The 17067-nt window shown below is 53.6% G+C and overlaps 1 protein-coding gene across 1 annotated transcript in view; it reads right to left on the bottom strand.

Moving 5' to 3' along the window:
• The window catches only part of SHB (SH2 domain containing adaptor protein B), a 130733-nt gene that overhangs the window by 25743 nt on the left and 87923 nt on the right, over positions 1–17067 (bottom strand). The window contains exons 4-5 of the mRNA XM_066256701.1: positions 6287–6458; positions 335–454 (exon numbers count right to left, since the gene is read on the bottom strand). Coding sequence (XP_066112798.1) covers positions 335–454; positions 6287–6458 — 292 coding nt within the window. The remainder of the gene's footprint in view (positions 1–334; positions 455–6286; positions 6459–17067) is intronic.

Here is a 17067-nt window from a genome sequence, read left to right as displayed (position 1 = left end):
TTTCACCAGAGGGTTGTTGTGAGGTGAGAGGGACTAGGTATGCTAAGAGCTGCACACAGTCCCTGGCTCACGGCAGATGAGAAAGCTGTTTTCGGCTATTTAATATAAATCCTAGCAGAAGGCCCCTCCTTTTCTCGGGAGGTGGACATAGAACACAAAGATTCCTCTGCACCGCAGGGGAGGAAGACCAAATTGAAAAATCTAGGCCTGAAATAACACATGCTGCAAGTTTCCCGGGGGACGCCGGTGATTCTTTCTGCCACAGATACGAGAGCCGGCCACGCCACGCTCGAGGCTGCCGAGGGCCGAGGGTGGGAGACCGGGCTCTACTCACTTCAGGGACAGCGAGTAGTCGTGCTTGCTGGTCTGGCTGTTCCGGACGAGGTAGCTGCACTCCTTGCAGAGTCGCAGCAGGTTCTCAGCGTCTCCTCTGCTGATGGCTCCATGATACCATCTGGGGAGAAGAGCGAGAGTCAGAATCCTAGGACAGGACCCCCTCAGCGCTGACGCCCCGAAATCTGCTCCTCCCCGAGGAGGCGGAGTCCCCGCGGAGGGCGTCCCCGGCCTCATCACCGGGCAGGCGCGTGTGTGCACGTGTGTCCAGTCACTCAGTAGCTCGTTACCGAGTGCCTGCCGCCTGCTAGTGGACAGTGCCAGCCCACAGTCCTCCCTCACGAGGCCGACATCCCAGCGCAGGCGCGGGGAGGAAACGAAGCCCGGCTGTGTGGTCGGTCTGCGGCTCCTGGGAGGCATTGCTATTTTAAGCAGTGGCCAGGAAGCCTTCCGGAAAAAGTGACATCTCAGCGTGGACCTGCAGGAGGTGATGGAGGAAGCCACGAAGGGCAGCAGCTGGAAGAGAGCATTCTGGCGGAGGGAAGGGCAGCCGAGGCAGAGGCCCCGAGGCGGGAGCGCCTGCTGTATTTTGGAAACAGCGCGGAGGTCCACGTGGAGTGTGGCAGGGGGCACGTCAGCAGTGAGGCCCAAGAGGTCTGGGGCCTTGTGTGCAATGTGCGGGTTCTGACAGGAGGGACGGGTGTCGACTCTGTGACATCTGCAGCACAAGTGAGCAGTGCTCATACCTCAGGGGGGTGGCCTCCCCCATTCTCCTGCAGAGTGAATCTGTCATTGACGAGGCATGTGGGAACCCCAGCATCACCGCTTCCGGACACCATGTGGTGAGCAGCAGAATCAAAAGGAGAGCTACAGTGGCTGATGGCCTAAGGCCCCACCACCAACCGTAGGACAGAAAGGGAAGAGTGACTGTTGAGATTGGGACAACTGAAACGTACGGGGAGAGCGAAGACCCTACAACGCCAGGTAGTGGGTAGTCAGAACACATTGTTATATCAGTCTCTGAGGGGCAGGTGGCGAGAGACTGGGTCAGGGAGAGAACCAGAGGTGCTGGACGGGGAGGCTGGCTCATGCTTCGGCCACAGAGGCACATATGGGTCAGTCACTGTCCAGCTAGGTGGTCTGGGGTTCTCTATCAGGTTAGGATCACTCCACCCTTGTTATGGGATTGGAGATCAAATAGGCTGATGCATAAAAGAGCTTATGCAGAGCCTGGGATGAGGTGAGTGTCGACGAATGGCAGCTACGACCATCAGCAGAAAGCCTGAACGTGTAACTTCCCCAACTATCATATTTCAGGATGCTGCCTGCCCCGCTGGTTGCATTTTAAATTCCCAGGTGTAAGCTTGGATGCTGCCTCCGGGTCCTGGCCATGAGTGCCCTGAGCGTGTCCTGAGCGTTCAGTTACAGATCTTCTCTTAGGAAAACACACTGCACTCTCACTGCCTTTCGCTGTCCACTTTCTGTCAACTACAAGGCAGTGTTTTGAACAGTTAGCAACAGTAGTGCTGAGGTGATTATAAACAAACAACCCAATCAGCTCAAGGAATGCAAGAACTGAAGAGTAGATGTGAGTGTTTCTGGTCAGTGAGCATGTGACCGAGTTGCTGACCGCCCACGAGGTGGCCACTCACAGGTCAGTCCTGGGGCTGGACACCTGGAGGGGAGACTGGCCAAGAGAAAAAGTAGGGAAGCGGGCAGACTGCAGACCCGCCTTCCTTTCCAAACGTGCTCAGCAATGAAGAGGAACGTGAGGTTTGGGGCTGCATGGGCTGCCGTAATAAAACACTTCCAGAGGCATGAAGGCTCAGGCCGCGCTTTAGAAAAGACACAGGACTGTAACTGGGAGAAAGAGATAAGGGTGGCTCTGACTTAAGAAACAAGAGTTAACAGATTGGGCAAGGTCGTTTTCTGGGAAATTTCACCTGTGTAACGCACCCCTAGAGAGCTGACAAAACGGTTGTTTTATTAGGAAAACAAGCTCCAGCCATTTTAAGCAGAAGTGTCCTCAGGGAAAGGCCTGGAAGCGGTCTCAGGGGAAGGCTGCCTGCTGCCCACCCCTCCCTGCGCACAGGAGCAAGCAGGCTCTACGACAGGAGCCGGCAGTCAGCCCCCCAGGGGCTCTGGATCCTTTTTACAGCCAGTCCCAGGTGGATAGTAAGCAGAATAAGCTCCTGGTTCCCTCCTGGGCTGCTCCAGCTGCTCCAAACGGAGAGAAAGGCAGGGAACTCAGCGGAGGATCAAAGGAGACCCAGGCAAAGCTTGGGAGAGAAGAGCCAAAGGACACTGAGGGGGAAGCCGCTGGCCACCTGTCAGCAGGAGGCCAGGCAGGAGACAGGATGGGCCCGGGTGGTCCTGTGGAGGCTGGAGGCCAACTGCTGGCCCTGAGCAGGCTCCGCCTTGACTAAAAAGAGAACCCAGAAAGGTGGACATCGTAGGGATGTGCTGGACTTTGTGGAGCTGGCCCATCAGGTCAGAACCATGGGTATTAAGATTCAACCATTGCCATCCAGCCCATCCAATACCCATGAGCTCATCCAATATTTACTCAGCACTTTCTCCGTCCTTGATCTCATGGGGCTGGAACAGGGAGATGGGGAATCAACAAACAGATCCAGGAAATGATTTCAGAGTGACAAGTGCTATGTAGGAATATGGGATTTGTGGTTAGGTAGTGACTGGGGGATGGCTTCCAAGAAGATGACATCTGACCTGGGACTCTGCATCATGAGAAGAAGCCAGTCATGTAAAGAGCCAAAGAAAACAGGCTGTTTGCTGAGGAACCAGCAAGTGCCAAGGTCCTGAAGTAGGAATGAGCTCCTGGTGCTCACGGAGCAGAAAGGCAGCAAGGAAGGTCTGGCACTGTGGGCCTGGCGAGTGGCACAGGAGGAGGGTGGGGCGGGATGTGGGGCCTGGTCCCCTGATGGCTTGTGGGCTAAGGGGAGAAGTCTGATTTCATTCTAAGCATAGTGAAGGGCAATGAGGGCTTTAAACTGAGATGTTGCTTGCTCTGGATGACCTTATAAAAGGTCAACCAGGCTGCCCTGAAGCGGGGCCAGATGGGAAGTGAAGAAGGTCACGAGTTAGAGGGCTTCTGCCGTGGTCCAGTTGGGAGAGAGCTGCAGAGATGAGAGGAATAGATAGATTTGGGCTATATTTTGGATGGACAATGGGCAGAACTTACTAATAATGCACTAGATGCTGATGTAAGGCATAAAAAGGATAGAAGCTGACTCCAGGTTTGTTTGAGCTACTAGGTAGATGTGGTGCTGTTTACGGAGGTGGGGAGGCTGGGGGAAGAGGAGTGTCTAGGAAAGGCAAGGAACTCAGATCTGAACGCGTTAAACTGGAGATGCCTGTTCATCAGACAAGCGGAGATGCCCAGAGACAGCGGATGCAGGAGTCGGGCGTTCTGGGAGAAGTGCAGGCTGGGGGTGCGCTCTGGTAACTCACTGCCAGGACCCTGAGGAGACCACCCAGCGACAGTATGTGGCTGGAGACTGAGTCCAGACAGTCCACCCGTCAGGCCAGGCTGAGATGAGAAGCCTGAGGCCAAGGAGGCAGGAGAAAAACCTGGAGAAGAGCATCTGCGTAGGAGGGAGCCGTCCACTGTGCCGACTGCCTCAGAGGGCACAGGAGGGGCCCTGGTGACTCGAGCAGGAAAGGGAAGCGGACAGTGGTGGGTGACAGAGAAGGGGAGGTGACGACAGGGAGAGAAAGTGCTGGCAACTCTGTGGGGACGTCGTCTATCAGACAGCTATCTACTGAGCACCTGTTACGTGCCAGCACTGTTCTAGGCACCGAGGACACAACTGGTGACCCAAACAAGTTCCCACCCTCACCAAATTTATGTTCCCAACAGGGACAGGAGCTCCAGGAAGATCAAGATTTTATTTATTTATTTACTTTGAAGCAGTTTGTTAAAAAATAAATAAATTCGTGACTAGGACATGTTAATATGATGATGGTAACCAGATGTAGGACGGAGGGGGGTGTGGGCTGCCTCCAGGAGGCAGGGGTGGGGCTGGGGTGTCCCCTGAGCACCCGAGGAGATTTTCCACCATTCCAGGAGGGGAAGCAGGTGGTATGGGTGCCCAGGCAGATGTGTGACTGCCCATCCTCAACAACCCTGTAAGACAGAGCCCTCCCCTCCCCTCTCCCCTGTGCTTGAGTGGGGGAGAGGCTGGGACTTGAGTGGCTCTCAAACTCTAGGCCATCATCAGCCAGGTGGGGGATTAGGTGACCCTCTCTGTCTGGGTCACCGGGCTGTGCTGGAAGTGGGATTTTACCTGGGCACACCTCTCGGCGATGAGTCAGGGCCTTCGGCAGGCCAAAATAATCCTGGGAGAACAGATGACGGGGGTGGGAAAGCCAGCCACGACTCTGGACTTGGCAAAGAACCTGTGTGGTGGGGACGGGAAAGGGAAGCAAGCAGGGCTGCCTTTGAGGGCCGCAGTCTGAGGACAGCTCTGCCTGGGGGTGGGAAGAGGGTAGGCTGGGCCGCTGACCCCAGGCAGACCTGAGTCAGGATGCACACTGAATAGCTCCTGGCATCTCTGGATCACATCGTGTTTGTTGATTAAAAAGTACACAGTTTGATCAGATATAAGCCAAACCTGTCACCCAACCTGCGTGGCTATGAGGAACGAAGAACACAACACCCACTGGGAGCCCCCCCCCCCCCCCAGCGCTCAGCACAGCAGGCGAGTGGCAGGCACAGGGGAGGCTGCAGCACACGAGCGCATGACATCACCGGAAAACCCTGCATCCTGCTCACCGGGCGAGCATTTCCTGCGAGGGATGCACTGCCGGCTGTGCTGAGACCATAGTCCCCTGGGTGGAGACGGATATAGTTCGTAATCCACACAAGACAGTCCTTTGAGGAACCAGCTTGGTGTCAGCTAATCTCCTGGCCGACTGAGTGGCTCCTCCGTGCCAGGCATGTGCTGAGGGTGGGGGGCACAAGGAGAGGGAAGTGAGGGGGAGAGTCACGGGGCTGGAGTTCAAATCCGACCTCTGCACTGGAACCCTGTGAGCCTAGCAAAGGCTCTGCCCCTTGGGAGACCCGGCTTTCTCATCTGTGCAATGGACATGATCACCCTTTGATCTCACATGTGCTTGTTAAGAGGATGATGCACCTGAAGGTACCCGCACAAGGTCTAGGGCCTGCCTTATCATGTTCCTGGAGGAGGTCACTCCCGTTCAGGGACATGGACTGGTGAGAAAACGAAAAAGCAGCCCAGTAGTTCACAGAGTGACCACCAGGCTCGGCACACAGGACTTTATCCTGGGGGTGATGGGGAGCCACAGAGGGTTTCAGAGCAGAGCAGGAACCTACACACATTAAGACCCTGGCAGAGAAGAGAGATGATCATCACAGCCAAGGGGAAGACAGAAACAGGTCTGACCAGCATCACTGGGGAGAAGCGAGGAGGAAAAGGGGCTGAAAAACCCAAATCAACAGCGTCAAGGCCTTGCCCAGCTGACACCAAGCTGATGTGGGGCAAGAACAGCACAAGCTAGAGGATAAACCTAATTCACAACGAGGGGACAGGGCTGAGTATACATTTAGCTACTCAAAAACTCATTCGCTTCAGGATGAAAACGGACTGGGATGTGAGAGGGAGGTGACCCGTGTCCTTCCCACTAGTCATCAAAAGGAAGGGACGGAGAAAGCATCTGGCTAGGAATGAGATGCACTTTCTAATCCTGTTCGGCCACTGACCTGATGATGGCCTTGACCTTCTGTGAGCCTCGACCTGCCCACCCACCTGTACCCGGGGGCAGGGGAGGGGAGAGGTGTAGGCGAGCAGACCCCCGTAGCTCTAGCATTTTCTCAGTTTGTGAATTTTTGAAACAAGGTAACGAAATGAAAGGGAAGAGCAGTGACTATGCACTGGAAGCTGAGGTTGGGCTCTGCCCTCTCGGAACTTACATTTGCTTCTCCAGCGGGACAGCAGGATCCACTCTTTCTCCCAGGATCCCACAGAACTCGGGGCTCCCATGTTTGATGGGCTTGAAGCCCCCTCCGGGAGCTCGAAGCTGGCGCCGCCGGTCCCGGGAAGGTGAGGGGGATGACTGTCGTTTCTCGTTGCCATTAAACTGGGCTGTGGGGGACAGAGAGAGAGTGCACGGTTAGCCAGAGCTCAGCCTGAGGCGGTTCTGGGTGGCATGGCAGGGTAAGAATCAACTGACTCTCGTTGGGCTTTACAGTTCTCAGGAGGAAGAGTTCCAAGCAATGAACAGACGTGGCTCAAAAGGTGTGGATTTCCTAAGTCAGGGCACAAAGGTGCTGTTAAAGCAGGACGGTACTTTCAAGGGGCTGGTTAAGTCTGTAGAGGCCACTGAGCTCAGCCTTATCCCCAAAGGAAGCTCCTTGCAACCTCTGGGGGCTCCATCTCCTGGACAGTTCTCAGGAAAGGACGGTATTCCTCATTTTGTGCCAATAGCCTGCCTCCAAGTGGCTCCTCTCCTCCTCCCATTGTCCCTTCCCAAGTGGGGCCACACTGGCCACACTGGCCCCCTTTTCCTGGGGCAACACTACAGAGTTCCAGTCAGGGCCCTGTGGCATCCTCCAAGTCTGCACGTCTGCACCCAGAGCCCCTGTGTGGGTCCTACACAGCCAACCCTGCCCTGAACCCAGCCCCCAGGTGAGGCCGGACAGTGCCCGTCACAGGGGCGACAGGCCCTCCCATGTGCTGTTACTCCTCACTGGGCCTGCAGGAACATCACTCACCCCCACGGGCTTGGGGAAGATGCCTCTCGAGGGCAGGGCCCTGGAGATAACCCACACAGAGCAGAACACCCTGAGCTGAAACTGCAGTTGCTGGAAGTATTCCTAGAGACAGCTGGTCCACTTTACGAGTCTCTCTTTGGACCCCACTTTCCTCCTCTGAAAAATAGGGATAATGACTGCTCCCACCTCCTGAGGTTGTTGTGAGGATTCGGGCACGTGATGCACACCAAGGCCTCAGCAGAGTGACTGGCATGTAGTCTGTGCCCAATCAGTGTTGTTATACCTACTTACTTTTAGTATCACGCCTGCTCAATGTGGGCACGGTCCTAGTCACTCCCTGTAAGCTACTGAACTGACCTGAGATCCTCCCCTAAGCCTGGCTAGCTGTGAGCCTTGTGAGTTAGTCAACTTCTCTGAAGCCCCATTTCCTCTGTCACCAGCCTGCTGTGACGATCAGATGAGGGAATATATCCTAAGGGCCTGGGACACACAGAGTGCGGAGGAAACTGAGCCAGGGCCTGTGAAACAAGGTTCCCAAAGTCGTGTCCAGCTGCTGGCCAGTAGACATGCGTCTCTGGCCAAGCGACATCTCTCCCCTCCAACCAGTAAGCACAGACATGGCGAGCTGTCCTCTGACCCCGGTCAGGCACACAGCAATGAACCAGATGTTCACGGAAGATGGTGGGAAAACCCAGCCCGCCTGTGGTGATGTGCTGTCTGTGGGGATGGAGGATGGGGATGAACTTGTTCTGTGCCTGAGACCAGACCATCCATCAGGTCTGTGGAGCACTTCCACCCCCCCCCCCCCCAGACCCTCTCCTCTACTGACCACTAAGGGAACCAGCAAGAACGGAGCTTCCTGCCAGACACGCTGCACTCGTGTGCGGCGTCACTCTCATGGCTGCAGTGGGGCCCAGCAGGCTGCCCATTCACCTGTCTCACTTCTAAGCACTTATTCACATGGGCCAAATGCAGCCCAGGGCGGGAAAAACAGCAGTGAGCAAAGACAGCTAGCCCTGCTTTTGGAGCTCAGAGCCCGAGTGAGGAGAGACAAAATATGAGGTAAGTCACACTTAGCACCCCAGCCGGTGACAAGTGCTGAGGAGAAACTAATAAGGGTAGGAAAGGACTCTCAAAAGGTGACAACTGAATAAATTCCTGAAGGAAAGGAGCCACGAGCCACGTGGACTTCTCTGGAAGGAAGAACATTCCAGGCAGAGGGCAGAGCAAGTTCAAGGGCCCTGAGGTGGGAACATGCCTGGGTGTTTGAGAAACAACCCAGTCCAGGACGATGGAGGGCAGTGTGGTTGGGGGTGGTAAGTAGGAGGAAGCAGGGCTTCGTGGGCCTTGGGAAGGACATGGGCTGTGTTCTGAGAGGAAAGGAGAGCCATTCTGGTGGTTTTTTTTTTTTTTTTTTTTTTTTTTTCCATTTTCCTGAAGCTGGAAACAGGGAGAGACAGTCAGACAGACTCCCGCATGCGCCCGACCGGGATCCACCCGGCACGCCCACCAGGGGCGACGCTCTGCCCACCAGGGGGCGATGCTCTGCCCATCCTGGGCGTCGCCATGTTGCGACCAGAGCAACTCTAGCACCTGAGGCAGAGGCCACAGAGCCATCCCCAGCGCCCGGGCCATCTTTGCTCCAATGGAGCCTTGGCTGCGGGAGGGGAGGAGAGAGACAGAGAGGAAAGCGCGGCGGAGGGGTGGAGAAGCAAATGGGCGCTTCTCCTGTGTGCCCTGGCCGGAATCGAACCCGGGTCCTCCGCACGCTAGGCCGACGCTCTACCGCTGAGCCAACCGGCCAGGGCCATTCTGGTGTTTTGATGGGGAAGGTTTTAAGCTGGTACTTTCTATAACAGGACTGCTGTGCTGAAAAGAGACGAAGGGCAAGGATATGTGGGACTCTGCATTCTGCTCACTTTTGCTGTGAACCTAAAATTGTTCTTTAAAAAAGTTTATTAAAAAGAAAAAGGAGAGATGGATGGGGGAGAGCACTGAGGAAACTACTGTAGGACGAGCTGGCCTTGGAGACATGCATGGACACGACAGTGAGGGCTCAGATTCTGGCTGGGTTCTGCAGGCAGAGACGGCAGGCCCTGTCCCTGCATCCAGTGTGGAGTGTGAGAAAAAGAGAAGACAACAGGCTTTTGGCCTGAGCACTGAAGCATGAGGCTGGAATTGTCCAGGAAGGGGAGGGCACAGAGAACTCTAAGCTTCTTGAGAAGAAAGGATGGAGGTCAAACTCCAACCAAAGACGTCCATAGCCCATGATGTCAGGACTGGCAGCATGGAGCAGGAGCCGGGGCAGGGTGAGGACTGCTGGGGCTCTGGCCGCCTCTCTGGCTCCAGTTCTGTCGTGTGTCCAACCGCGGGACAGATGGGACAGCAATGACTACAGGCCTTTCGAGGGAACAGGTCCTGGGGTTGTGTGAGCAAGAAAGCCCTCTTGCATCTGACCAACGAGCTGGGGCCTTGGCCACATGGCCCCTCTCTCCCTGCCTTCCAGCAGCCTGGCCATCCATCCCACCGGGATTCCCGCTGAACCACACCAGCCCTCAGGGCAGCCCATCAAATGGGGTATGTTCTCTATGGGGGGGGGGGTGAGAAAGAGCTGAAGCAGGTTCTGACTTGAGACGCCTACCTTGCAGAGCCCTGGGTGGCTGACTGTGGGCAGGGGCAAGCATGGGGATCAGGTAGACAAGTAAGGACCTGGTCAGAAAGCCCCTTTCTAAAGAGCTGGGACTTGCTCCTATAGATGTCAACCCATCCACTCTCCAATTGGGTTTTAGAGTCCTCTCTGACTGCTGATGGAGGGTGGGTCAGGGGCAACCCCAAGGCAGGGAGACCAGTTAGGTAAGTTGATGGAGGCCAGGTCCCTAAACGATGGAAGAAGTTAAGGAGGTGACACCAACAGGACCTGAGGCTACCTGTGGGGTGAGGCAGGGAAGAACGCTGTGTGATGTGCCACTGAGAGGGAGGTCTGGGCACAGCGGATCAGGTCAGGGCATGTGAGACCATCATGGGCTTCGGGACGCCTCCCCTCTACTCACTTTCTGGCTGTCAGGAAAGGAGAGGGGGCAGCTAGCTAAGGGGTGCGGTGTGGAGAGGGTCTAGGTGAGAGGTGAGGTTCCAGGCGTGGCTCTGCCCCAGGAAAGAGGGAGAGACCATATGAATGGAAGGCATTTTCACCTCTGACAGCCTGGGGCTCCACTGACGAAAATCAGAACTTAAGGATTTCTGCCAATACGAATTCCCACTACACATCTCCTGGCACAGAAGGTGAGAAGAGGGACACAGAATATGGAACATGGACTGGGGAAGAAACCAAAGCTCTTCAGAACAACCAAGGACCTGGCTGACTATCCTGCCTCAGATCTCACCAGGCTCCCTTCCGGGCGGAGTCCTCTGTCTGCATCACCAGGACACGCCCCTCATGCCACTCGACCAACCTCTCCACCTGATGGATTCCACTTGCCTGTCAGGGGCCACATCTTCCAGGAAGCATTCCCTGACCTCAGCCCCTCCCCAGACTGACCTTGACTTTAGCCTATGGGATCCTAATTGCCAACTTTCCTGTCTGGCTCCCCACGAACCCCTCCAGGGCAGGGGCTGTGCCACGTTTGCCTCGACATGCCTAGCACATGCCTGCAGTGTAACAAGTGCGCAACAAAAGACTGAATGAAGAAACTCAATCAGCTGCTGTTTCACTTTGTTGGGGGAAAAAAAAAAAATCAGTTTTCTTACAAGATAAATTGGATAAAACCTAATGACGTCCCAGTCAACACTGTAATTCCCTGCTGAATTAATTTATGCATTCACTCACAAGCTTAATAATATAGCCATATATTTTAGGAAGAACAGGTGCTGATGAATGGCAGGCTTAATTAGGCAAATCATTTCACCTAAAATAAAAATATACAAACTCCAAGTGCAGTGATTCAGGAGCAAAAGAAAAAAAAATACCAAAAACGTTAAGAACAAAAGCTCCAAACACCACTGCCTTCATTTCTTCCAATTAAGCTTCTCTTTAATATGCAATTTAAAATGGCAATTCTTTTAATTTAGTGGTTTTTCTGCAAAAGATAAGGGAAGACACAGCCCTCAAAAGAATATCTGAATTTAGAGAAAAAATATGCCACCCCTGCAGAGTCATTAGAATGACAGAACCTAATTAATTCCACCTATAGGTGATTACAAATGGGAGTCAGAGTTCTGCAGGAGGGAGGGGAGACTCAGGTGGGCAGGACCAGAACTCCTGGCAGCAGTGGGAGGCCTGGCTCGTGGTTCCAACAGCCTTTCTCTCCAGGGCAGGTGAAAAGGCCCCTTTTTGATGACCGAAATGTCCTTCAAAAGTCCTGGTCTGATGACAAACCTCATCCTTTAAGCCCCAGCTCAGGTGCCTCCCATATTCCAGAAGGCCTTTTATTTCCTCCCTTTAATGAGATCGGCTTCCAAAGCTGGTTCTTTCCTACTTGTACAGTAAAGCCCTTGCTTAACGCCATTGACAGGTTCTGTGATTGTAAGTGAAACGACGCATAACAAAACCGATTTTACCACGGGCTGATGGATATAAACAAGAGTTAAGTTCCTATGGCAGCTCATCAACGTTATAATGAAACAATGGTGAGTTTCACTGTCGTTATTTGAGGACCTGCTGTATTACAGATTTTATACCAATTGGTCCTGAAGTTCCACCACTGAAAATGAGGAAGGACGGTGTCCCGGGCACCCACACTAGTTCTAACCCTCACAAGAACCCTGCTGCCCTGTGGGTAATGGGTGAGATACTGAGAGCCCAGAGGACGTGAGGAAAAGCTCCTCCAGGTTCTCAAGGCCAAGGGGTGGGCCAAGGCCTGTGGATCCGCCGGTCAGGGTTTCCCCACTGCAGGCCTCCTTCCCCATAAAGACATCAGCAGGGACAGTCAGGCAGGGGCGTGCCTCATTCATCCAGCCTGTGGCATGTCCTCTATACTTGGAGGGACCACTGTCCTGCTCCAGCTGCAAGGCATCTAGAAGCGTCCTAGGATGGCACAAAGCCTCCCCTGGGCCCACCTGCTGCTCATGGCCTGCTCAATCTGTGGCTCATGGTACTTGGCATTTCTCTTGTGGCCCAGGGGGCACCCACACCACTGCTCCCCCATCAGCCTGGTCATTCTGTGGGGGTGGATCTTGGCATTCATTTTACTTCTCATTTCCCTCTCCTGTCTTGTTTGCCTCTAAACCTACTGCAGCACTCGGCATGGAGACGGCGCTTAGTAAATGTTTGCTTAGATGAAATAAACGTGTTCCTCTGGGTCTGGTTTCTTCCTTTTATGGTTTAGGGCTGGTCAAAGAACAAGTTCCAAAAAACTGATGGGTCTCTCAAGCACAGCTCTGCCGGGCGCACGAACCCTCGCTGGCTCCCAGGGCTTGACATGGAGGGCACGCTCTTCACTCTGGTGCTCAAGGCCCTCAGTGGCTCGACGCCAACATGACCTGGATACATTTTCTCCTATAAAACCCCAGGCTCCAGTTATAAGGACCAGTCCCCAAATCCATTACCTGCCTTTCTGCCTCTAGGCCTTGGCTGTGCCTGCCCCCTAGAATCTCTTTACTCATTATCTGTTCGCAGAAGTCCCCGACAGGTTTCCAAGTTCAACTCCAATGCTGCCTCCCACGGCAAATTCTGCCCAAGAGCCCCAGGGAGAATTCCTTTCTCCTGTTTTCTGCCTAGCAGCCCACCCATCTTTGCCATTGTCTGACCCCATCCCAGTCTGTACTGCAGGGCCAGCATGGAGATGCGTTCTCAGAACCCAATGGAGATGGGGCCTCGTGCCTCAGCTCCTGGGAGCCTCTCCCACCCACCATGCAGCCAGCTCTACAGAATGGCCCATAGGCTGCAACAAGGCCGGACAATGGAGGAAGGGCAGTGGCTCAGCATTACGGAGAGCATGTGAGCTTTGGACTTAGGAAGATCCGGGTTTAAATCCTGCCTTGCCATTAATTACTGTGACTCGGTAAGTTTCTAAGACTGTGAGCCTTAGCTATCTCTTGTAAAACAGGGTTGACAATGCTTAGAGCACAAAGAATTGTGGAGATGGTAACAAAGGATCAAAACTCCAGGCAGGTTCCCTGTAGACAGTTTGTCCCCCTTCCCACAGTCGCATCCATACTCAGATCAGTTCCCTTCCATGCGCTCAAGAGAAAAAAGGGCCTTGTATCAGAAATCACCTGTTTTCTCAACCTTGGCTGGAACTGCTGTCCTAGTTGGAAATTCCAAGAGGGACAGAACGTGCTGTTTTGTTCACAGCTGAATCCTCAATGCCTAGAACAGTGAGTGCCTGATGTGTGCATAGTAGAAGCTAATATCTGTTGAGTGAATGAATCCAGCTCCACTCAGGTCAGCAGAACCATAAAACCTCCACTTATCAATCAAGAAAGGAAACTTAGGAACTGCACTCCCAACTCAAATTATTTTAAAAGTTATGAAAAATGGCTTAATCCTCACTCAGTGTTCTCTGTGCATAGGCAGGCGCGCATGAGGGCTTGGCGTGGCATCTCCTCTGACTCTGGCAGCAAACCCAGGAGGCCAGGGCTACTTTGTCCATTTTTTACAAATGGGGCCTGGTGCAGGCAAGTGACCTGCCTGAACTGATAAGGGCAGGCTGCCACACCAGGAAGCAGGCACTAGACCCCAGCCCTTGACCCTTCTGCTCTGGGATTGAGGCCCTGAGGGGGGGTGCCCTAGGAGTGCCTTTCACTGGGGAGGGGCAGGCAGAGGAGAGTCCACAGTCTGCCAAACATCCTCCAGTATTCCCAGCTGACCAAGGATGTGGCTGGTGGCCCGTGAGAACAGGGGCTGTTCAAAGGGAGCTGGAAGGAAGCAAAGGGGGGGCCAGGGTCCTTGGGCCCCAGGTGAGGCCCGCAAAGTGCTCTGCGTTCAGTGGCTGCTTCTTACTGGCTGGTCTGGAGTCTCGGACCCTCCCAGTTCCCTAGCCCAGGACAGAGTCCCTAAAGCAGAAGCAGCGAGGATTAGAAGGATGGGCAGCAAGAGACTATGCACAGAGTGATTTGCAAGGAGCTGTTGGTCTGCTGATGAGGCTTCTCTAGGCCCTCTGTGGATGAGGCAGAAATGAGTATGGGCCGTGTGTAAACCACGTGGGACTGACAGGAGGGGCCTGGGTTTGTTTCATGGATATCCTATTATTCTGAAAACACAAGGACAACAGACAACAGTATAAAAATGCCCAAGGTGACTGACACAAACGCTGGTGTCATCCTCCACACTGCTGACAGCAGGCCACAGTCTTGTGTGTTTGTTGGGAGGGGGAAGTGGGAAGGGCAGGGGTGGACAGGCACAGATAGGGCAGTTGTGAGCCCCCAAGACGGGGTAAGGAGGGATACCATGCGTTGGTGTGTGTGGGGGTTAGCTGGCACACATGAACCCTGAAGTGTATGGAAATACCATAAACTTTCATGACAATGCACAAACACTTGCAGTTGACCAAAACTATTCCTATGACAACAGTCCTCTGCTGCTTCAGCTTTCTACACCCATGTTCTACATCCTCTCATCTGCTCCTCTCAGCAAGATGAGTACTTGCAATCCCACTTTGCAGATGGAGAAACTAAGGCCCTGAGAAGTGAAGTTCCCCCTTTCCCCTCCAGTTCAAGAGCGGCCTCAGTCCCCACGCCTGTCCCGTGAGTGACAGCTGTAGCTCCATGTAGGCTGTAAGACAACATGTGGCTCAGCAAATGTTTGGTTTGCATTTCCAGGATCACCAACAACAGGCCTCTGTGTTCACCTCCCAGACACACACAGGCCCCAGGGCACCACGCTGCCACATCTTGTGGGCGGTGCCCAAGAACAGAGGTCCTCATTGTGAGGGGAGGAAGTGGCGACTTTCCACAAAGCAGGGCATTGGGAAGGCGGTGAGGCAGATGCCGGGACGCCACCCTGGTTGCAAGGAGACAGTCCATGTCAGTAGAGCGCAGCCTGGGCCAGGAAAAGTGGGCCTGGCACAAGGAGGCGTGCCTTCATCCTCTTATCCTGCACCCCCGAAGGAAACGCGGACACCACTGCCTGGGGCAGAGACACTGTCCCAAAGGCTTGGCTGCAGGAAATTAAAGAAAAATCCTGATGAAAGTCATTAAATGACCCAAACACAGAGGCCTTGAGCTGCCAAAGCAAGCCATTTTTACCATCATAAATCATCTACAGATGAGAAAAGGAGGGCTGGAAAAGGGACTGACTTGCCCCAAGTCAACAACTAGACTTCAACTTGGACTTGCATCCAGGTCTTTTGAATGCCAGAGACCGCAGATGAGTTCAGCACAAATCCTGTATGCAGCACAACATATTCTCAAAACAGCGGCAGTGACGACAGTGAGACCAACAGCCAGTGTCCATGGAGACTCACTATGCCTGCTCCGCACTTACTGCTGCTCCATTTTACCCACGAGGAAACAGGCAACTTGCTCAGGTCACCCCACTAACAAGTGGCAACACGGGGCTTTACATCCACATCCCCTGGCACTGGAAACCACGTGCACACGGCTAGTTCTGTGCTGGGCTCATCTGTCAGAGAAAGCCTGCTGAGGTCTGATGCAGTGAACCCTCATCCCACCTGCAGTCACCTACAGACACTTCCTTAGAATCCTAGGGCCTGAGACCTAGCCACAAGCCTCAGAGGACCTGCAGGGAGCAGGGTGGGTCTCTGTGGAAACAAGTTTCCCCATTAGGGAGCACCAAAGCCCTAGCCCATCTGTTTATGTGTCTGCTGCCGCCCCTCCACAGATGGCAGCGAGGGAAGGCAGAGAGACAGGAGGGGACAGGCCAGCTGCATGGCTCTCAGAGGTCTGCCTGCCGTCCACCGGCATACCAGTCTCCCCATTTCCAATAGGGCACCTGATGTGTGGGCAACCCTCAGACAGGCAGGGACACACTCTCTCTCTGTGAGTTCAGACTAGAGGTGGCAACCACAGCAGTCAACAGCCACTCAAAATGTCTCTCCAAGTGCAGGTCCCTCAGCCTCATGTGGGGAGAAGACAGGTAGGTGTACAGTGGAAAAGAATGCTATGAAAACAAATCATTTTTTGTGTGAGCAGGACGCATGATTACATGTCTTGTAGCACCGTGAAGAGAATTGGGGGTTGGTTTCCCTGAAACTTGATTTATTCAATCATTGAACAAATCACTAACTGCTCATGTGCCGGGCACTGATCTAGGTGGGGATCCGGGTGTGAGCAAGGCAGGCAGAGTCTCTGACCTCCTGGAGTTTAAAAATCTCTATCCACATGAAGAGCTCTGAACTGCCAAACAGAAGAGCAAAGACCTTCTATCAAATCTTTGGGGTTTTTTTTCCATAAAGGAGACAAAGGCGCTTAAAGGAACATTTCTATCCATCAGTATAATTAGCAGATGAATCAAGCTATTAAACACTAGTGCTTTTCTTTCTTTCTTTCTTTTTTTTTTTAGGTTACTAAATGAATTCATTCATAAGTCAAACAGAAAAGCCAACTGGAAAAACCTGTCCCTCAGTAACATATTAGCCAAAGGAAACAAGTGATCCCAGCTCTCTCCTTTAACCCCCCTTCTCTGCAGACCTGCTGTTCACACGTGTTAAATATTAATTACAACTGTTACTCATTAGTATATACCAAAAAGCTCCTGGTACAAACACAATTGTTAATTTCCTTGCAGGCCAAAGGCATTCTGGGAAACTAAGCAGGAGGCAGGAAGCATCATGGGAGCCAAGTGGGGCCAATGGTGAAGGAGGTGGTATTCACTGGGTGCACCAGGGGAGGATGGCAGGTCTAAGATTCCCCGAGGAACCTTCTACAGAGGCTGAACCTGTTTATTCTGAGTGCAAGAGGATGAGTCACAGGGCTCAGTGGGAACAGCAAGCCTGGAGCAGTGCTTGACGTACACGTCAGCACTACCAGCTTCACAGCATTGGTGTTTGACTGTGATAGTGACAAGTCACAGAGTGGGCACAACT

Source organism: Saccopteryx bilineata, chromosome 2, assembly GCF_036850765.1.
Source record: "Saccopteryx bilineata isolate mSacBil1 chromosome 2, mSacBil1_pri_phased_curated, whole genome shotgun sequence".
NCBI lineage: Eukaryota > Metazoa > Chordata > Mammalia > Chiroptera > Emballonuridae > Saccopteryx > Saccopteryx bilineata.
Note: the sequence above shows the minus strand (reverse complement) of the source record. Positions and strands in the feature narration are given on the sequence as shown.